Source organism: Micromys minutus, assembly GCF_963924665.1.
Source record: "Micromys minutus genome assembly, chromosome: 3".
Lineage (NCBI taxonomy): Eukaryota > Metazoa > Chordata > Mammalia > Rodentia > Muridae > Micromys > Micromys minutus.
The window spans coordinates 16,083,796-16,107,144 of record NC_137972.1 but is presented as its reverse complement, the minus strand read 5'-3'; the positions used below and the strand labels follow the sequence as shown (position 1 = coordinate 16,107,144).

Below are 23,349 nucleotides of genomic sequence, written 5' to 3'. Positions count from 1 at the left end.
GAGAGAGTTCATGGTATCATTTGTCCTTGGTGTTCCTATACATAATTATAGACCATATTGAACAAGATGGGGAAATATTTGGTTTTCCCCATTTTCTCTTTGTATCTCCTGTCACTAGGTATTTTTTCTATAATTAAAATTAAAATAGACACATTGAACCCAGAAACATAAGGAATTTGTTGAAAAAGCACTACATCTTTATTGTCTCTTTCAGGATTGTAGTGTATATATATATATATATATATATATATATATATATAAAACAGCTAACATATTTTTTCTAGCGATTGCAAACTCTAACTAAAACCCTTTGCACAAGAAGAGATTTAATATAGTACCTTATAGTATAAGATGCAACCCTCCTGATGTTAATCTGATGTTTTCTTCACATTATGACTTCTTTGACTCAGGAAATACCTAATGTGATAAATAAGGGTAAAAACCCTTTCTGTTTGTCAGACATAAGGTCACATTTTTGTGACAAATAAAAATGCCAAATTCTCTGTATTTTTGGAATGTGGATGCCAAAGTAAGGCAAGTTGAGGATGCCTGGGAGAGGAATTTAATGGTTGGCCAAAAGGACCTGAGAGGTAAAAAATGTGATCAGGTGAGGAAAAAAAAAAACAAAATGGAAGACTCTTCATTTAGTGTGGTCCTTTCTATGCAGATTTTGTGCAACAAACACAGAAATCCTATTCAGAGACCCTTCTGCTAAAGCAAATGCAGTGAGTGGTCATCAGCAGAGTGCCAATCACAGGAATGAACCAAGAAGTCAACAGGGGGAACAAAATAGAGAAGCATTTCAAAAGTGCCTTTCCTCTTCTCCTGTATACTCACAAGGACCACATCTACTAGGAACTGTAGTGGATAAACTCATTTCTCAACAGAATATAAGAAATGCCAGAACTTTTATTTCCTTTTCAGTGAGAGAACATGGTATAAAACTTCTTCCTAAACATTTACAAAATGTTACTGGACTATATCGGGTAAGACAAATGAGTCAAATTATATAAATATGAGGTGTGAAAATGTATAGTATAAAAATTATTTAACTGGCACCATATATATATATATATGACATTAGCCTCAGTCCCATTTCAAATCTGACATTTAGATAGTCCAGGGTGATATATTGTATAATTAGACCTATTACACGGTATCTGGTGAACTAGGTCCTTTGCAGACCATAGCTCCACAACTCCCTTATGCTTCAAGGCTTCCTTATTTATATTTATTTTATTAATTCATTTTTTATCAATGACTACCTTTTCAGTTGTCCTTGTTTATAGAAATACAGAAGCAGACCCCCTTTGCTAGTATGTCCTTCCAATTTACCCTCACTTGCCTCTCATCTCAAATGTGTAAAATCTGCGCCATTCACATAGGGATGTCTAGATCAACTTTCTTTAAGTAATACCTTAGAGACACTTCTGACCTTCCTCATATTTTAATATATTCTTCTAAATTTGTGTATGTTCCAGTTCATTAAAATCTATTTTTTAATCATACACATGTTTCAATATTATAGTTACATGTTATCCTAAGTTCTCATGTTTTTCTGTGAAAGCTTTTACTGTTAATCCTTTGTTGATCTGCTTAGAAATATTAGTATGTGTGTGTTCATTTATATAAAATAATATCAAACCTTACATTAATGACATTCTATGTAGACCTTTAGATTACTCATTTAAAAAAAAAAGAAAACATGGTTTTTAGAAAACTTCATTGCTTTATAAGTGTGTGGAGCTTCCCTCACCATGATTTGCTTGGTTTTAACTCACTGTTTGTGTTCTCAGAATATTTTTTGGTTCTACACTATCTCCTTACTGCTTATTCTCTTAATAAATGTTTACATTTGTTTCATTTGTTAACTCAGTCAGGCTCATAGCAATGAAAAATTTTGGAAATATATCCTGGAATCTTTCAAATGAGAACCAATGGTTGAACAATCTAAGAACACTTATTCACGTTCTTCTTATAATAAATAACTTATTTCCATTGTCTTCTCTGGGCCTGACAAGAGTAAACCTGAGAAAAACAGAAAAGGAATGAAATATAGGAGATGGAGGAAGAAGAGGGTGTGTGCTCCCACCCCTCTTACTACAGGGGTGGAACCAGTAGCAGATGAAGAATTTCCTGCATATTCCAAATCTTCAATAATTTTCCTCCCTCCTTTTTTCTTTTAGAGAGCACCTGTTCTGTTGTTCAGAACCATGGGTTAAAGGTTCAGTGTTAACTGTTCACACTGTCCTAATAAAATTTTCAGCATGCAATTTCTGAGTGTTGTCTGTGTTTTTTAGTAAGGAAGGAGACAGACGTTGAAAGCTTGGCCTACAACAAAACAGAGCCTAGAAAAACACACCATGAATATTTGTAAATATTTGCATCTTTGTTTTCCCCACAACCCAGATAGAAAATGAAAATACTTACGGGGGATATGAACCCACTAGTGGAAGGCAAAGTAGAACTAAAAAAATGGTAATCTTAATGGAAGCTCTAGTTCCTCCTCCTAAACAGGATTGCTTCTAAGAGGAGCTCACAAAGGCACAAAACCATAAAAATAATATAAAAAAATGCTGAAGGTTTCCTGAGACGGGAGTTCCTTGCTAGATCGACTACTGCACTGCAGTATGAGGACGTTGATGAAGACTCTTCCAAGTCAGAAGTCACTGCATCTTCAGATAACTGCAAGACAGACGGGACTTCTTAAGATGTACTATACACCAGCCTCCGAGAGGAAGAGAAATCCTCCAACCACTCATAGGAAGTACCCTATCCCCTTCCAGCCTCTCCTGGTCTCCTTCAACAGGATTTCTTCTGCAGACTTATGAGGCCACCTCCCCATACCTGAGCTCAATGACTTCTCCTTATCCCCATTTTCTTCTGACTACCTGGTCCTTCAGCTTCCTGAGCCCAGCCACTTGAGGCCCAAGATGAAGAAACAGCTCTGTCTATTCCAGAAACTCAAGATGTGAGGTGGGACCCCTTGACTGCTCTGTTGGTGGGCAACTGGCTTTCCTTGTCAGTGGGTCTGGTATCACTGTGCAGTCACCCCTGTTCCCCCATGCCTCCTCACATGATGCCTCCACATTCAATCCTTAGCACCATCACTCAGTAGAAGTTCGGCCACGCAGGCATCACGGATGATGCTTTAGACTGAGATGTCAACTTGGTGATGGACATTTCAGAGTAGCCATCCAGTGCTACCTGCCACCCTCCCCCATGGCCCCTGCCATACCAGAACACAGAATCCACTTCCTCAAGAGGTGTTTATTGATGGCCTTTTGCCGTGCTTCCACCACTGACACAATCAGAAATGGCATAAACGTGCACTACTGTACCCGAGGAAGGTTGCAGGGGCCCTGCCCTTATATCCCAGCCCCATCCAAAGAACAGTTAATTAAATGAGTGGTCAAAGGGGTCTGCTACTTCTTAGGGCGGTAGAGATCTATTGTGGCCGCCTGTCTAGAAGAACAGCTGCGCAGGGCTGGGAGGTTTTAATGTATATAAAACTCTGTATTAAGGAGTTGGCTCTTTGACAAATAGAGAATGAAAAAAGAAAAAGTAAATAATTTTTATTAGTCTTTCTTGAACTCTGTAGTACAAGTTCATGTTGCAATATATATTTTTCCTGTCTTTTGCTGAGATTCTATCCTCTGTTGAAGGACATCTGGGCTATTTCCAGCTACTAGCTATTATAAATAGGGCTGCTATAAACATGGTAGAGCATCTTTTCTTGTTATATGTTGGAGAACCTTTTGGGTATATTCCCAGGATTGGTACAACTGAGGCCTCATGTAGTACTATGTCCAATATTTTGAGGAACCATCAAATTAATTTTCAGAGTAGTTTTACAAGCTTGCCGTCCTTCCAGCAAGGAGTATTCTTCCTTATCTATGTCCTCAACAGCATCTGCTGTTACCTGAGGTTTTAATCTTAGCCATTCTGAATGGTATAATGTAGAATCTCAGGGTTTGTTTGATTTGCATTTTCCTGGTGACTAGAGATGTTGAACATTTTTCTTTAGGTGCTTTTTAGTCATTTGAAATTTTTCAGTTGATCATTATTTGTTTAGTTCTGTACGCCATTTTTACTAGACTGCCCATTCTCTTTTTACCTATTCAATGAAGTACTCAAAGTCCGAGCCAGGGAAATTAGACAATAAAAGGAGGTAAAATGTGTAAAAATTGGAAAGGAAGAAATCAAAATATTATTATTTGCAGATGATACGATAGTATACTTAAGTGACCCCAAAAATTTCACCAGAGAACTTCTAGAGCTGATAAAACAACTTCACCAAAATGGCTGCTATAAAATTAACTCAAGCAAATCAGTAGCCTTCTTCTACTCAAAGGATAAAACAGTGTGGGAAAGAAATTAAGGAAACACTTTTCAAAATAGTCACAAATAATAAAAATACCTTAGCGTGACTTTAACCAAACAAGTGAAAGATCTGTAGGACAAAAACTTCAAGTCCCTGAAGAAAGAAATCAAAAAAGTTCTCAGAAGACTGAAAATTCTCCCATGCTCATGGATTGGGAAAACCAATCTATAGATTCAATGCAGTCTCTATCAAAATTTCCAGTCAATTACACATAAAGCTAGAAAGAGAAATTTGCAAATTCATTTGGGATAACCATAAATCCAGGATAGTAAAAAGTATCTTCAACCAGAAAAAAAAAACTTCTGATTTGAAATTTCAAGAATTTTGCATTGAATGTGTAGATAATTTATGCTAAGATGCTCATTGTCACTATGTTAATCAAAAAGATACATGACCATGGGAGCTCTTTCCATCTTTTATGTTATTTTGGGTTTTTTTGTTTGTTTGTTTGTTTTTGATTTCTGTCTTCAGGGATTTAAATCTCTGCCAAACAGAACTTTCACTTGCTTGGTTAAAGTCACACTAAGATATTTTATATAATTTGTTGCTATTGTGAATGTTGTTGGTTCTCTTAATTTTTTTCTCAATTTCTTTATCTTTTGAACAGAGAAAGGCAACTGGAATTTTTCAGTTAATTTTATATCCAATCACTTTGCTGAATTGGTTTACTAGCTATAGAATCTCTCAGGGGGATTTTAGGGGTCATTCAAGAAAACAAATAGTGATATTTTGTCTTTTTCCTTTCCAATTTATATCTCTTTTGCTGTCTAATTGTTCTGTATAAAACTTCAAATACTATTGAATAAATAGGAAGAAAGTGGATAGCCTTATTTAGTTGGATGAAGCCTACTTGATCACACTTAATGGTCATTTTGAGTATTTTTCATCTATATTCATAAGTGAAATTCGTCTGCAATATTACTTCTTTGTTGGGTATATGTACAGTTTAGTTATCAGAGTAAACTAGGTGTCATAGAAAAAAATGATAGAGTTCCTTCAGTTTCTATTTTGGGGACAGTATGAGAAGTATTAGCACTAGTACTTCTTTGGTGATCTGATAGAATTTTGCACTAACAACGTCTGGCAATATTTAGAGAGTTTACCTGTTCCTGACTCAACTTTGGCCTGATATCCATCTAAAAATGTCTCCTTTTCACCTAGATTTTTCAGTTTTGTTGAATATCAGCTTTATTGTAGGGTGTGATGATTTTTTGAATTTCCTAAGTTTATATTATTATGTCTCCCTTTTCATTTCTGGTTTTGTTAATTTGGATACTGTTTCTGTACCCTTTGGTTAGTTATGTTAAGGATTCATCTAACATGTTGATTTTTCTCAAAGAACCAGCTCTCTCTTACTTTTGTTGACTCTATGCACATTTCTCTTTGATTCTATTTGGTTGATTTCACCCCTATGTTTTATTATTTCCTGCCATCTATTACTCTTGAGTGTGTTTGCTTCCTTTTGTTCTAGAACTTTCAGAAATGCTGTTAAATTGCCAGAGAAGGATCTATCCAGCTTTTTTTTTATGAATCCACTCATTGTTTTGAGTTTTCATCTTAACACTGCTTACATTGTGTATCATATGTTCGGGTATGGTGTGTTTTCATTTTTGTTAAATTCTAAAAAGTCTTTAATTTCTTTCTTTATTTCTTTCCTGATCATGTTCACACTGAATAGAGATTTGTCAGCTTCTATGTATATGTAGGCATTCTGGTGTTTTTTTTTGTTATCTAAAACTAGCCTTAATCCATGGTGATCTTAGGGAACACATGGGTCTAATTAATTCTTCTTAGCTCCTTTGATGCTTGTTTCATGTCTGAGTATATGGTCAATTTTGATCGTTAGTATATTTTCTTTTATGAATGCTGTTGCCCTTGCATTTGAGTTGTACATACTCAGAATGGAGAATTCATTTTCATTGATTCTTCCTTTTATGAGTATGGAGTGGCTACTTTAGTTTTTTTGGGGGGGGGGGGTTCTATTTGCTTTGAAAATCTTTTCAGACTTTTACTCTGAGGAAGTGTCTCTCTTTATGACTGAAGTGTGTTTCTCTTATGCAGCAAAACTACAGGTCTTTTTTTATATCCAGTGTGTTATCCTATATGTTTTTATGGAGGGATTGATTCCACTGGTATTGAGAGATTTTAAAGACCAAATACTGTTGTTTTATTTTTTGTCGCTGTTATTTTTAGCATGTGAAATTATTTTGTATTGCGTTCTTTTGGGCTTGGTATGCTTCTTTATTTGACAATTCAAACAGAGTTAGAGTATTTAACAAGTATAATTCATGATGGTAGGACTTATGCTTCTTAAATTATTATTAATATCTTTTGTTCTTTACATTTAATTAATAATATATATGCTAAAGGAGAACAATTTGGTATCTGCTGTAGTCATCAAATGAAGAATGATTATTGCATGGTCCATAGGTAATTTTTGTTTGTTTGTTCTAACTCATTTTTGAGGATATTCTCTGCATTTACATTTCAAATATTATACCATCCCTGCTCCCCTCCTGCCTCCCCCTCAACTCCATCCTTGAAGGTGCCCCCTCTCCCAATCACCATATCCACTTCAATGGCTTGGCTAAGGATGCTGGTTTTCTTCCCATGAGAGTGCATATCTTTAGCTATTTCAGTCCTTTCTCTAGCTTTTTCATTGGGGTCACCATGTTCAGTCTGATGTTTACCTGCAAGCATCCACATCTGTATCTCTAAGGCTCTGGGAGAGTCTCTGAGGAGACATCCATGTCTGGTTCCTGCCAGTAAATACTTCCTGGCATCAGTAATAGTGCTTGGGTTTAATGGCTGCACCTGAGGTGATTGTCTACATGAGGCAGTATCTGTATATCTTTTCTTGAATCTCTGCTCAATTATTTGGCCTTGTATTTCCTCCCTGTTTTGTTCTTCCTTTTAAGAAGGACTGAGGCATCCATATTTCAATCTTCCTTCTCTTTGAGTTTCATAAGATCGGTAGATGTTTTCTTGGGTATTCTTAGCACTTTTTTTCTGGGGTGGGGTCTGTATCATCTTATAAGTGAGTACATACTATGAGTTTTCATTTTGACAGGGTTACCTCACTCAGGATTATAGCTTCAAGTTCTATTCATTTGCCTAGGAATTTCATGTACTCGTGGTTTAAATAGCGGAGTAGTACTTCATTGTATATTTGCCCCACAATTTCTGAATCTATTCCTCTGTTGAGGGGCATCTGGGTTCTTTCAAGCTTCTGGCTATTATAAATAAGGCCACCATGAACATTGTTGAGCATGTGCCCCTTGTTTAATTTTGGTGCTACTGTTGGGTATATGCCCAGGAGTGGTATAGCTGGATCCTTAGGTAGCACAATGTTGAATTTTCCAAGGAACCACCAGCCTGATTCCAGAGTGGTTGGAGCAGTTTATAATCCCACCAAGAGTAGAGGATTGTTTCTCTTTCTCCATATCCTCTCTAGCATCTACTGTCACCTGAGTTTTTGATCTTGGTCATTCTGACTTGTGTTAGGTGGAATCTTAGGGTTATTTTGATTTGCATTTCCCTGATGACTAGGGATATTGAACATTTGTTTAGGTGCTTCTCAGCCATTCAATATTCCTCCACTGAGAAGCCTCTCTATAGCTCTGTATCCAGTTTTTAATAGGATTCTTTGATGCTCTATGGTACAGTTTCTTGTATATATTGCATACTAGCCCTCTATTATATGTAGGATTGGTGAATATCTTTTCCAATATGTTAGTTGCACTTTACTCCTGTTGACAGTGTCCTTGACTTTACAGAAGCTTTGTAATTTCATAAAGTCCATTTGTTGATTCTTGATTTTAGAGCATAAGCCATTGGTATTCTGTTCAGGAAAATTTCCCCTGTGCCTATATGTTCTAAGCTATTCCCTACTTTTTGTTTTATTTGTTTCAGTGTACCTGGTTTTATGTGAAGGACTTTGATTCTCTTGGACTTGAGCTTTGCAGAAGGAGATAAGAGATTGGTTTGTATTCTTCTGCATTCTGACTGCCAGTTAAACCAGCACCATTTGTTGAAGAGGCTCTCTTTTTTCCATTGACTGTTTTTAGATCTTTTTTCATAGATCAAGAAAACATAGGTGTTTGGGTTAATTTCTGGATCTTTGTTTCTATTCTATTGGTCTACGTGCCTGTCTCTGTACCAACACCAGGCAGTTTTTTTCACAAGTGATTGGTAATGCAGCTTGATGTCACAAATGATGATTCCCCCAGAAGGTTTTTTTTTTTTTTTTATTCTTGAGAATTGTTCTTCCTATCTTGTGTATCTTGTATTTTTATTATTCTAAATGATTTTGCAAATTGCTCTTTCTAACTCTATAAATAATTGAGCTGGAATTTTGATGGAAATTGCATTGAACTTGTAGATTGTTTTAGAGAAAATGGCTATTTTTAAAATGTTGATCTTTCCAATCCATAAGCATGGGAGATTTTTCCATTTTTGAAGGTCTTCTTCAATTTTTTTCTTCAGAGACTGAAAGTTCATGTCATACAAATCTTTCACTTGCTTGGTTAGGGCCACACCAAGGTATTTTATATTCTTTGTGGCTATTGTGAAGGGTGTCAGTTCACTAATTTCTCTCTCAGCCTGTTTGTCCCTTGAGTAGATAAAAGTTACTGATTTGCTTGAATTAAATTAATATTCAGCCACTTTGCTGAAGGTGTTTATCAGCTGTAAAAGTTCTCTGGGGGAATTTTTAGGGTCACATAAATATACTATCATATCATCTGCAAATAGTGATATTTTGACTTCTTCATTTTTAATGTATATCCTATTGACCTCTTTTTGTTGTCTCATTGCTTTGGATAGTACTTACAATACTATATTGAATAGGTAGGGAGAGAGTGGGCAGCCTTGTCTAGTCCCTGATTTTAGTGAGATTGTTTCAAGTTTCTCACCATTCACTTTAATACTGGCTACAGGTTTGCTGTATATTGATTTAACTATGTTTAAGTATGTGCCTTGAATACCTGACTTTTTCAGGACTTTCAACATCAAGGAGTATTTAGCTTTGTCAAATGCTTTCTCAGCATCTAGAGAGATAATCATGTGATTTGGTTTTTAGTTTGTTTACGTAGTGGATGACATTGATGAATTTCTGCATCCCTGCATCCCTGCATCCCTGGGATGAAGCCCACCTGAACATGATTGTTTTGCTGTATTCTTGAATTTGGTTTGCAATAATTTTGTTGAGTAATTTTGCATCAATTTTCATGAGGGAAATTGGACTATATTACTCTTCCTTTGTAGAATCTCTGTGGTTTAGGAATGAGTGTAATTGTGGCTTAAAAGAATGAGTTGGGTAGTATTCCCACTGTTTCTATATTGTGGAATAGTTTGGAGAGTATTGGTATTAGGTCTTCTATAAAAGTCTAATAAAATCTGGCACTGAAACGATCAGCTTCTGGGCTTTTTCTTTTTTCTTTTTTCTTTTTTTGCTTGTGAGCAGCTTTTTAATGACTTTAATTTCTTTAGGGGTTGTGAGGCTATTTAGATGGTTTATTTGATCCTGATTTAACTTTGGTACCTGGTATTTGTCTAGAAAATTGCCCATTTCCTCTAGATTTTCTAGTTTTGTTGAACATATGCTTTTGTAATAGGATCTGATGATATTTTTAATTTTTTAGTTTCTGTTGTTATATCTCCCCTTTCATTTCTGATTTTGTCAATTTGGATACTCTCTTTGCAGCCTCTGGTTAGTCTGTCTAAGGGTTTATCAATTTTATTGATTTTCTCAAAGAACCTGCTCTTATTCTTTCTATAGTTTTTTTTTTTTTCTTTTCTTTTTTTTTTGGGGGGGGGTAGGTGCTCAGTGCTATGAGTTTTACTGTTAGCACTGCTTACATTGTATCCCATAAGTTTGGGTATGTTGTCCCTCCATTTTCATTAAACTCTAAAATGTCTTTTGTTTCTTCTTTATTCCTTGACCAAGATGTCATTGAGTAAAGCATTGTTCAGCTACAATTTGTAAGTGGGCTTTTTGTTATTGTTGTTGTTATTGAAGACCAGACTTAGTCCATGGTGATCTGACAGAATGCATAGAATTACTTTGATCTTCTTACACCTGTTGAGGCCTGTTTTGTGATCGACTATATGCTAAATTTTGGAGAAGGTACCATGAGGTGGTGAGAAGATGGTAAATGTTTTGTTTGTTGTAGGATCAAATATTCTATAGATGTCCATTGAATTCGTTTGGTTCATAACTTCTGTTAGTTTCAGTATTTCCCTGTTCATTTTCTGCATTCATGATTTGTCCATTAATGATAGTGGCATGTTGAAGTCTCCCACTATTATTTTGTGTTGTAACATATACTTGGAGATTTAGTAGATTTTCTTTTATGAATGTGGGTGCTCTTGTATTTGGAGCAAAAATGTTCAGGATTGAGAGTTTCTCTTGATAGATCTTTCCTTTGATGAGTAAAAGAAAAATGTCCTTCCTTGTATTTTTTGATGAATTCTGGCTGAAAATTAATATTATTCGATATCAGGATGGCTATTCCAGTTTGGTTTTTTTTTGGACTATTTGCTTGGAAAAGTTTTTCCCAACCTTTCATTCTGAGCTAGTGCCGATCTTTGTTGTTGAGATGAGTTTCCTGTATGCAGCAAAATGCTGGATCCTGTTTGCCTATGCAGTCTGATAGTCTATGTATTTTTATTAGAGAATCATTTCCATTGATACTAAGGGATATTAAGAAATAGTGATTGCTGTTTCTTGCTGTTCTTGTTGTTATAGGTAGAGTTTTGTTTGTGTTCTTTTTTTCTTTGATGTTTGTTTCAAGATAATTAGTTTCTTTATTTTCCTAGGGTGAAGTTTCCCTCTTTTTGGCAGAATTTTCTATGTATTAAGCTTTATAGTCCTGGATTTGTGGACAGATATTGTGGAAATTTGTATTTTTTTTGGGGGGGGGTAATCTTTGTTTCTCCACCAATGGTGACTGGGAGTTTTGCTGGATTTTGTAATTGGGGCTGGAACTTATTTTCCCGTAGGGTCTCGATGATGTCAGTTCAGGATCTCCAAGTTTCATAGTCTCTATTGAAAATTCTGGTGTAATTCTGATACATCTCTGTTTATATGTTACCTGTCCTTTTTCTCTTACTGCTTTTAGTATTCTTTCTTTGTTTGTGCATTTTTTGTTTTGACTATTATGTGTGAAAAAAATTTCTTTTCTGGTCCAGACTATTTGGGTTTCTGTAAACTACTTGTATATTAATGATCATCTATATTTTTAGGTTATGAAAGTTTTTTAGGATTTTGTTAAAGATATTTCCTGTGACTTTCAATTACTATCCTTTGCCCTCTTCTACACCTATTATCCTTAGGTTTGGCCTTCTCATTGTGTCCTGGATTTCCTGGATGTATTGGCTTATAATCTTTTTTTATTTTTTGCATTTTATCTGTTGTGTCAATGACTTCTATGTTATCTTATGCTCCTGAGGTTTTTTCCTCCATTTCTATATTTTGTTGGTGATGGTAATCTTCCATGCAATGTCTTTTCTAGGTTTTCCAAATTCAGAAATGCTTCCTGTAGTTACTTTTTTGAACAACTTTATTTTCAAAACCAAAGATAAATGAACAAATTTTAAGCATTTTTGCATAAAAGTATATGAATACATCTTCATCAGTGCTTGGCTATTTTATTTTTTCAATGGTTTGATAGTATGCATTAAGGTCTTACTAGTTACAATGAGCATAAAGTACAGGTAAAACAGGATGTAACCCGGTATTAGTCAACCTTTTCTTGGTGTGTAAGAATTGAGCATAATGGTTTTTTTTTCTTCCTTTTTTTTTTTCTTGAACTTCACACAGTCTGAGAGTTGTTTTTGGGGGTGTTCAAAGCTTTCTGGTGTTAGTATCCCATAATCAGTGACTACATATTATGTCTGTTCTTTTGTGACTGGGTTATCTCACTCAGGATGATATTTCCTAGATGCATCCATTTTCTTAAGAATTTCTTTACGTCACTGTTTCTGATAGCTGAGTAATACTCCATTGTGTAAATGTTCCACAATGTTTGTATCCATTCATCTACTGAAAGACATCTGTGTACTTTCCAGCTTCTGGCTATTATAAATACAGCTGTTGGGAACATTGTGGTACATGCGTCTTTGTTGTATATTGGAGTGTCTCTGGGGTATATACCCAGAAGTGGAATAGCTGGATCTTCAGGTAGTACTATGTCCAAATTTCTGAAAAATTGCCAGACTGATTTTCAGAGTGGCTGTATCAATTTACAACCCCACCAACAGCGGAGAAGTATTCCTCTTTCTCCACATCCTTGCCAGCATCTGCTGTCATCTGAGTTATGGATCTTGGCCAATCTGACTGGTGTGAGATGGAATCTCAGGGTTGTTTTGAGTTGCATTTCCCTGATGGCTAAGGATGTCGAGCACTTCCTTAGATGTTTAACATCCATTCGATATTCCTCAATTGAGAACTTTTTGTCTAGCTCTGTACCCCATTTTTTAATACGGTGGTTTGATTCTCTGTTGTCTAGCTTTTTGTGTTCTTTGTATACCTTGGATATTAGGCCTCTATCTGATATGGAGTTGGTAAAGATCTTTTCTTACTCTCCTGGCTGCTGTTTTGTTTTCTTGACAGTGTCCTTAGCCTTACATTAACTTTGTCATCTCATTAAGTCCCATTTGTCAATCTTTGACCTTAGAGCACGAGCCTCTTTCTTGTTTCTATTTCTGTTTTCAGATCTTTCACCTGGTTATTTGTGCTTTTTTTTTTTTAATTTTATTTTTTTAGCTCTTTAAGTGATTTTTGTTTTCTTCTTTCGGGTTTCAACTTGTTTTTGTGTATTCTTCTGTTTTTCTTGTAGTTCTTTAAGTGTGATATTAATGTCCCTCTCAAACATCTCCATCATTATGATTGTGAAGTATGATTTTCGGTCTAAATCTTGTTTTTCTGGTGAGTTCGGATATCTACTATTTGCAGTGATGGGAGAAGTGGGTGCTGATATTGCCAGGTTGTCTTATTTTATGTTTCTTAGAGTCTTGTGCTTACCTCTTAACATCTTGTTATAGGTGATCTTGTTTTCTCTTACTGGAGCTTGTTCCTCTTTTGGCTCTGTGGCCCTGTTTTCTCCAGAGGAACATTACTCCTGGGTGTTTGTCTTTTAGGGTTGTGACTTCTAATGGCAGAGCCCAGTCCTGATAGAGTTTTATGGAGCCCTGACTGTCCATTAGCATACTATGTAACTGTAGAAATTTTTAAGTATAGTTTTTTTATTCTTTCTTTATATGTGTTTCATGTGATACACATGGACTATAGGGTCCCCTCCTTCACTCATCTAAGTTCCTCCTCCTTTCTTTCTCCTTCTGATACTTTGCTTTTCTGTTTTTCTGCAGAAATGAGCACATCTCCCAGACTTAACAAGTGAAGAAGCATAATATGATCCAGTATGTCTTGTCATGAACACTGACATCAAGGCTAGATTAACAACCCACAAGGGTTAAAAGGGTCCCATGATCAGGCAAAAGAGTCAGAAACACACCCACTCCCACTGCTAGGATTACTGTGAAAATTCCCATCTAACCAACCATACCTTTTGTCTTAGTGGCCTAGCTACTAATTATTCAGATTCCCTTATTGCTGTTTCAGAATCTGTAATCCTCTATGATTTTTGCTAATATTATTCTGTGAGCCCTGTTTTTCTGAATTCCTTGATCCATCTATATACCAAAATCTTCCTTTCTCTTTTCTGAGGGGTTGTTAGAGATCCAGCTATTGCTTGAATGTTGGTCATCTTCCCGATAATAAGGATGTCGAACATCTCTTTAGGTGCTTCTCAACTATTCAATATTCCTTTGTTAAAATATCATTGTTTAACTCTGACCCCCATTTTTTCTTACAGCTTTATTTGACAAAATAGAGATACATGTACAGATCATTAAAAGCATTTTAGCATAAAACTTTATAAATATATTTTGTCAGTACTTTATTTTTTAAAGGTTTAATAGTATGCATTGAAATCTTACTATTTACAATGATCATAAGGTATATGTAAAACAAAACACAAGGCTATATACTGAGCTCTTGTGTTATTAATGATTTAAGACCTAGGTGTACCCCACTCTGAGAGGGTGCTATACACTTATTCTTTTGTTGTTGTTTTTTTTTTTGTTTGTTTGTTTTTTTTTTTTTTAAAGAATGACTAAAACTTCCACTTTTGAGGCTTTCTCCTTTTTTTGTACTTTGTGCTTCATATGGTCTGTGAGTTCTTTCTTGGGTATTCAGATCTTCCTGGGGCTAGTATCCAATTACCACTGACTGCATATTATGTGCATTCGTTGGTGACTGGGTTATTTCACTCAGGATGATATTCTCTAGATACATCTATTTTCCTAGAAATTTCATAAAGTCATTGTTTCTAATAGCTGAGCAGTACTGCATCATGTAAATATATCAAAATTTCTGTATCCATTCATCTACTGAAGGACATCTGGGTTCTTTCCAGCTTCTGGCTATTATAAGTAAGTCTGCAATGAACATGGTGCAGCATGTATCTATATTGTATGTTGGAGCATCTTTGGAGTATATGTCTGGTCCCCATTTTTAACAGGGTTTTTTGACTCTCTGATGTCCAACTTATTGAGTTATTTCATATGTTGGATATTAGCACTTTATCGTATGTAGGATTGGCAAAGAACTTTTCTCATTTTGTTGTCTGCCCTTTTGTCCCAAATAGTCTGCCCTTTGCCTTACTTAAGATTTACAATTTTGATAAATCCCATTTGTCAATTCTTGATCTTTGAGCATAATCCATTGGTGTTCTGTTCAGCAAAGTTTCCCCAGTGCCCATATGTTTAAGGCCCATTTCCAATTTCTTTTCTATTAGCTTGAATGTATATGGTTTTATGTGGATGTCCTTGGTGAACTTGGACTTTAGTATTGTACAGGGAGATAAGATTTGATACATTTGCATTCTTCTTCATGTTGACTGACAGATGGGCCAGTGCCATTTGTAGAAAATGCTATCTTATTTCAACTGGATGCTTTAAGCACCTTTATCAAAGATCAAGTGACCGTAGGTGTGTGAGTACATTTCTGAATCTTCGGCTCTATTCTATTGAACTACCTGCCAGTGTCTGTACCATGACCATTATTTTTTTTAAATCACTAATGCTCTGTAATATGTTTATTGTTGAGGTGTGTTTCTTGAATATAGTAGAATGGGTTTTGTTTCCACATCCATTCTGTTAGCATGGGTTTTTTAGTGCAAAATTGAACTCACTAATTCTGAGAAATATTGATGATCTCTGATTATTAAGTCTTGTTACTTTGATGTTGAAGGTGTGTGTGTGTGTGTGTGTGTGTGTGTGTGTGTGTGTGTGTGTTCATTCCTTATTTTTGCTGGCATGGATTTGCTTCTTTCTTGTGTTTTCTTTTTGCCATTTATCCTTCTTGGGTTGTGGATTTTCTTCTAGTATTTCCTGTGGAGCTTGATGTGTAGCGTGTTGTTGTTCATGTGAGTGTCAAACAACTAAAACCTGGGCTATCACAAAAGCTATTATATGTATGTTATTATGTTGTTCTAGCTGTGTTTTCTTGTTTGGCCCTAATGGGAGAAGAATTACCTAGCTTAGCAGATACTTGAAGTTCCAAAGCAGGAGTTATTAGTGTTGTCCCCACCTGCTGAAAGGAGAAGAGTGGGGAAAATAGGAGGACAATTATGGGAGGGAGACAGTGCATAAGATAATAATGCAAGTGAATAAGTCAAAAGGAATATCAACCAACAACAAAAAAAGCCGATGTCAAATGATTTGAGGCAGAAAATAGAAGAAGGGACACGGTCATGATAAAAAGGGATTTTTGGAAAAGGTAAGAGATAAAAGAGAGAGATGGGAAGACTTGAGAAAAACAAGGTTCCCCCCCTCTGACAAAATGGACAAAGGTGAAGACTGACCAAAGAAAAAGATGCAAATATTCAGGTAGATGAACTTGGAGTTTAATTGAGGGAGATGCTAAGGAAACAAGAAGGAATGATTGTAGGAGAAGAATCTAGTCAACTTTTAAATATAACATGGCTTCAATGTTTAAATATGTTTAGAGATAGGGGATTAGACAAAACTTATTATCTAGGCATTTAATAATAATTAATTAATTTCAGGGTTGTCATTTGGTGAGTAGGACTAGAAAAAAAACAGACATGTTTCTGAAGGTCTCAAATCTTTGGGCATAGAACTAAAATTTACTAAGGTCCTGGGTGAAAGGCAATACAGTTATATTGGAAATGAAAATCAGGCCAATCATAGTAAGAAATCCAAACCTAACTAAATAAACTTGTGCTTTTTGCTTCAGAATAGCTCTTAGTTTTATTCCTTTAAATAGTTGTTTAGCAAGGGATAGCCACAGAGCTAGAATGGAAAACCCCCAAAAAATGTGGTAGTGGACTCTCAGGTTTACAGGTGAGACTGTCACCAAGGTAAAATAACAAACAAGCAAATGCCCAGTTACTTTTTAAAAAATAACCCGCTGAATAAAAACAGGCTTCTTTTTAAGAAGCCCATTCTGGTTAGAAAGAGTAGAACATTTATTCTTGTGGTAAAGTACATTCTCTATTGGATGTCTTTACAGAGGTGGTGTAGCTTAGTCTTAAGTAAGAAGTATTTTTAATTTTCTGAGGAACCACCAGATTGATTTCCATAGTGGTAGCACCATGTTACAATCTCAACAACAGTGGAAGAGTATTCCTCTTTATGATTTGCCAGCATTTGCTATTACTTGAGTTTTTGATCTTGCCATTATGATTGGTGTAAGGTAGAATCTCAGGCCATTTGATTTGCATTTCTCTGATGATTATTAATGTTGAATATTTCACCAAGTGCTTCATGGCCATTTGAAATTCTTCTACTGAGAATTGTCTGTTTACCTCACAGACCCCATTTTTAATAGGATTATTATTTTTTGAGCCTCAATTCTTGAGTCTTTATATATTTTTGATATTTGGATTTTGTCAGATGTTGGGTTAGTGGAGATTTTCCCAATCTATAGAGAGCCATTTTGTCCTTTTGATAGTGTTGTTTGTTTCCAGAAACTTTTCAGTTTCATGATGTCCCATTTATGAATTGTTGGTCTTAGAGTCTAAGCCACTGGTATTATGTTAAGGAAATTTTGCCCTGTACTCAAGTGTTTGAAGCTATTTTCTGAATCCTTGTCAGGCCTGTGAACCTCCCACTCCTGCCATCTCCATGGCCTCTTGTCTACCTGTCTCCTTGGAGTTATTCCATAACCAGGAAAAGAGGTGAGAACACATCCCCAGTAGCACCACCAGCTGGAACTGAACAGAGTTAAGCAAAATTGGGAGAAAACCAGTTGCCAAAAGGCAAGTACAAGAACATAAATAACAGCAGTCATTGGCACCATTAGAACCATTTCTCCTACTACTGTAAGCCCTAGGAACCCTAACACATTGGAAAAGCAAGATTCTGAAATAAAACCTATCTTTTATGGATGATAGGTTTCTTTAAAGAAGATATTAATGTTTCCTTTAAAGAGACACAGTAAAAAATACAGACATATAGATAGAACCTCTTAAAGGAGAATCAAATATTTTCCTTAAAGAAATAGATGAAAATAGAATAAAACAGATGGAGGAATTTAACCAAATGGTCAAAAACTTAAAAATGTTAATGGAAGCAAAGAAATTACAAATGTAAGCAATGTTAGAGGTTAAAATCTGAGGAAAGTGATCAGGAGATAAAGATGTAATCATCACGAACAGAATACAAGAAATGGAAGAAAAAATATCAGGCATAGAAAATTGCATAGTTAGTAAAAGCACATCACTCAAAGAAAATATATATGGTAAAAGGTTCCTAACCCAAAAAATAATGAAAAGAGAGAACCTAATAATATTATGAATAATATAGTGTGAAGGTAACCTGTTCAAAGGGCCAGAAAACATTTTTAACAAAACCATATAGAGAAAAAAATCTTTCCTAACCTAAACAAAGCAATTTCTACATAAATGTATAAGAAACATCCAGAACATTGAATAGATTTGATCAGAAAAGAAAACGCTCCTATCATATTAATCAAAATGCACAAATTTACAGAACAACAATAACACACAATATTAAAAGCAAAAAGGGAAAGGGCCTAGTAAAGTATAATGACAGACATCAGAATTATACAAAAATTCTCTATTGAGAAGCTAAAAGTCAGACGATCTTAGACAGATGGCACACAAAAACTTTTAGAATATGTTGCCAACTCCCAGAGAGATTTCACCAATCAGCAACAGGTCTCATTTGGGAGGTTTTATTGGTAGAGGTGCCCTTTCAGGGGTAAGGGAGAAGAATTAAAAAGCAGGTTGTGGGTTGGGGTATTTGACTTTTATCTGTGCCATGGCACATGGGTCACTCAAACAAAGGCATGTGTGTTGGATACCATGGAAATGGACACAGATGGGGCTCTTTCACCTACAGATGATATGTTTCCTCACTGGTTTCAGGATCTCCTATGAAAAGCTTTCACTGTACACATATACATCTTATGCTAACATACCTTCCTTTTCTTATCATAAAGAGAGAACATAGAGGACATAAAAAGTAAAAGCAATAGTGATGCAGGGATGTGTGCATTGTTTCTTCTAAATTGCTTGTTGCTGTCTAGCAGTTTCATAAAATTCTGGGTTTAGCAGTCCCTCACAATTAGGACTCATTCAACAATTATTCACATCTGGCAATTCTGTGGAGAGTGACTAGTAATCCTGAAAAAAGAACTGGTTGTTCAAATTTTTTAAATTGTTCTAGAAGAAATGCAGAGAAAGGATTAATAAGTCAGGGAACAAATAGTAGAACAATGAAAAGAGGTGGTAGTAAGGGATATATTATTTTTTATATAGGGTTTTCAAAAACCCAGGAATGTGAGATCTCACGCTATTCCTTTCATTTTTGGATGTCTGGTTGTTGCTGCTGAATTTTGTCTTTCACTATTCAAAAATGGTTGATATAGAAGCAGCATTATTCTTGTATAAAAGGGCAAAAACCACCTTATTTTACTATAAGAACATCTGTTGTCTGCCAGTTGGAAAGTATCACTGCTGACAGTGGCGGGAGAGCATAGTTTGATTCACTTCTTAAAAAACCATTATATTGTATAATGTTATGGAGGCAGTCATTCCTGTCTTTCTACTCTCAATATTAGAAGTTATTCGTGGAATGGCACAGTTTGAACTAATTTATTGTTAGGTTGGACAAGTGTTGTGTCTATAACCAGATTTGCTAGTGGCTACTTTCTGTGGATACTTTAATTAAGGCAAAAATAGCACCAATGTGCAAACTCCTGATCAAGTAATAGGAATATGATACTATGCCTGAGTGCCACAGAGAAATGACATATTGTGGAATTTAGGGCACTGAAGTAGAGATGAAGCATCAAGGGTTATATTTCTGTTGCAGTCTAAGAAGCTTAGAATTCCTACAAAATGTTTCTTGAATGACTTGACTTAAACTGTCTGCCATGTCAAAAAACTAAATGGAGAAAAGTTATAGAGTCATAACAATATTGGAGTCATGGCAGCTGATAAAAAATGATGGTTGGTTGTTTGGCAGGGAAACTTGAAAAGATATAATCTATGAGATAGTTTCAGGGCATAGAGATAGCCAGAAATCTTTAAAGTAACCAGGTGAGGTGGCATTTAGAAGTTAGTAGGTCAAGATTAGTATCTAAAGGAGAAGGTCCAATGATAGGTAATTGCCATTTATGAGGGAGGCTGTCAAGGAAGTAAGGATCTTGTAGGAGTGGTTGACTATTTCTTCTTTTACACAATATCTAGAGATTGACCACTTGGGATATATTTTTTATGGATATGACTAGTGCTTACTTGGGACCCAGATTGATTTTCATAGAAGAGCTTACCAACAACACCTGTTTCACACCTGGGATTCCATGGGTCTTGACTTTATAAGGAGAGGGGCTTAAGTTGCTGATAGAATAATTGATTTATCCTTGACCTAACATATGCATCTACCAAGAACAATATGGGCAGCCCCAATATTCATCAGGCCTTTATTTGCAATAATCTATTATCTGGTCAAAGGGAAAGCAAACAAAGAGGTGATAATATTTAGATGGGATGGCAGATATAGGGGTGACAGTAATTTGATACTGGAATCAGGCTGTGGAGTAATTTTTTGACATTACTTGGAAAACAAAAGTGTTTGTATACAGTATGTGTTTCTCAAATGTCTTATCTCCAAATGTAGGACTATCCTAGATGGAAACAAATAGTAGCGGGAGGAAGAGAAATGCTAAATCTAATCCTGTGGGCTTGTACATAGCTGCTAAAGTAGATCCTCAAATTTCTGGGATTGAGGACAATGCTGGTGGTATTGATCTCTTCTGAAGCTTAAAAGAACAGGATCCTGTTGGTTTTGATATGTAGGAAGAAGAGTTATTTGGAGGTGAAGGGGTGAAAGCTTACAGGTGAGACAGGTGGACCAGTGAGAGATTCGCTTGAGTTTAGCAGCTGTGGGAGTTACAAGAATTACTTTAAAGGGGACCTGCAATTAAGGAGAGACAGGTGAGAGCCAAATATCAGGAGAGGAGAGAAAAACCATGTCTTCAATATTGACAAAAGTGTGCAGGGGAAAGTGAGCTGCCAGTATAGATCATAGTCATCAAAGTTCCAAAAGAGAGAAAAGAGGTAGCAAGTAATGGCCTGAATAGGTGATCAAAGAGGGTAGAACATTTAGGTGAAAGACCAGAAGTTAAAACTGGACACCTATGCAGGAATTTGGAAAATAAGATGAAAAGAGGTTGCTTGGAAAGAGCTCATGGATTAAATAGAGCCAGAGTTAGGAGTTTTACCTAATTGGGGTCAAGTTCCTATGACAGGTTGGTAGGATGTGGTTAGTTATTTCTATCTTTCTTGATAACTGAGAGTGACAGAGAATATGAAAATATGGGAGGACATTGTGGGCTGTAGAGATAGTTTTAAAAATGTAGGAGGAGAATTTAGAGTCACTGTATGACTGGAGGGGTGCTTAGATAACAAATATTGAAAAGATCTCTCAAAGAAGGAGATCACAGACTTTCTGAGTCCTTTTGTTTGTGGTGGACGATAGTTAAAGCCACCCTGATAAGGTGTCAAACAGGACAAGTAAGAGGAAAAGGGGTGCTGCAGTATCTTAAGTTGAAGTATGACTTCTTACAGATTTTTCAAGAGTAAATGATAGAGTAAAAATAATAAGTCTCTGAAGAAGGAAATTGAAGAAGACCTCAGAAGAAGATGAGTAGATCGCCCATACTTATGGATTGGATGGATCACCATATTAAAAAGGGCCATCTTGTTTATGGAAATCTACAAACACAATGAAATCCAAATAGAAATTCCAACTCAAATTTTTAGAGAGTTGAAAAGGACAACTTGCTAGTGGGAGACCTAGGTGCTGGGGAGCAGAGGGATCTCTGCGGAGAGCACACGAAAAGGGCACCCCCTGCCCTGACCTGCCCTGTCCTCCCCGATCCAGTGCCCTGGAACAGATCTTAGGAACTTCTGTTCGCACCCTGAGAAGATTTCAGGACGCAGAGCGGAGCCTGGCCCACCTGCCAGCCAGAAAGGCGGCTCGTAGAGGCTGAGCATCTGTGACCAGGAACAGATCTTAGGAACGTCTGTTTCCACCCGGAGGCAACTTCAGGACGCAGAGTGGAGCCTGGCCCAGCTGCCACCCAGAACCTGGGCTGCCGGGGAGTAGAGAGATCTCTGCGGAGTGCACACGGAAAGTGTACCAGGGACACAGACCAGATACAAAAGAAAGGCAAGAACATATCACTGACAACAAAATGGCAAAAGGAAAGAGAAAGGGTATATCCCAAGGAAACCAAGACAATCTAGCAACACCAGAACCCAGCTCTCCCATAGTAGCAAACATCGGAATACCAAACACTCCAGAAAAAAAAGACACAGACCTGAAATCATGCCTCAAGACGCTGATAGAGTTACTTAAACAAGAAAGGGAGGAAAAGCAAAAAGATTCAGAAGCTTTTAAAGAAGAAACAAGAAAAACACTCAAAGAACTCAAAGAATGAGAGGAAAACAGAACCAAAGAAATAAAGGAATGGAAGAGGGAAATTAAAACAGAAATTGACACAATAAAGAAAACGCTAAAAGAGATAACCCTAGAGTCAGAACACCAAAAAAAGAAATCAGGAGTCACAGAAGCAAGCATTTCCAACAGATTACAAGAGATCGAGGAAAGAATCTTGGGGGCAGAAGACGACATTGCAAACATAGACAAAACAGCCAGAGAAGATGCAAAAAACAAAAAGCTCCTAACCCAAAATGTCCAGGAAATACAAGACACAATGAGAAGACCGAACCTAAGGATAATAGGAATAGAAGAGGGAGAAGAGTATCAACTAAGAGGCACAGTAAGTATCTTCAACAAAATCATAGAAGAAAACTTCCCTACCCTCAAGAATGAGATGACCATGAGCATAAAAGAAGCCTTCAGAACTCCAAATAAGTTGGACCAAAAAAGAAATACCTCCCGACACATAATAGTAAAAACATCAAGTGCCCAAAGTAAAGAAAGAATACTAAAAGCAGTAAGGGAAAAAGGTCAGGTAACATATAAAGGCAGACCAATCAGACTGGCACCCGATTTCTCAACAGAGACTATGAAAGCTAGAAGAGCCTGGACAGACATCATGCACTCCTTAACAGAGCACAAGTGCCAGCCCAAGGTGCTACACCCAGCAAAACTATCAATCACCGTCGATGGAGAGACAAAGATATTTCAAGACAAATCAAACGTCACACAATATCTGACCACAAACCCAGCACGACAACAAATTATAGGTGGAAAACCCAATACAAGGAGGGAAAATACAGCCTAGTAAAAACAAGAAAACTCCTAAACAAGAAAACTAAAAGAAGAAAAAAACACAGACACAACTCAACCCAAAAGAGCAAAAATGGCAGGAAACAGAAAAA

The 23,349-nt window shown here is 36.3% G+C and overlaps 1 protein-coding gene across 1 annotated transcript; it reads left to right on the top strand.

The window, feature by feature from the left end:
• Positions 1-490: 490 nt before the first annotated feature.
• On the top strand, positions 491-3,102 carry INO80E (INO80 complex subunit E; the record flags this gene model as incomplete). The annotated part of the gene is given in 6 exon segments (XM_080913746.1): positions 491-590; positions 2,583-2,707; positions 2,709-2,759; positions 2,761-2,869; positions 2,872-2,972; positions 2,974-3,102. Coding segments are annotated over 6 exon segments (615 nt in total).
• Between the last annotated feature and the right edge of the window lie 20,247 nt (positions 3,103-23,349).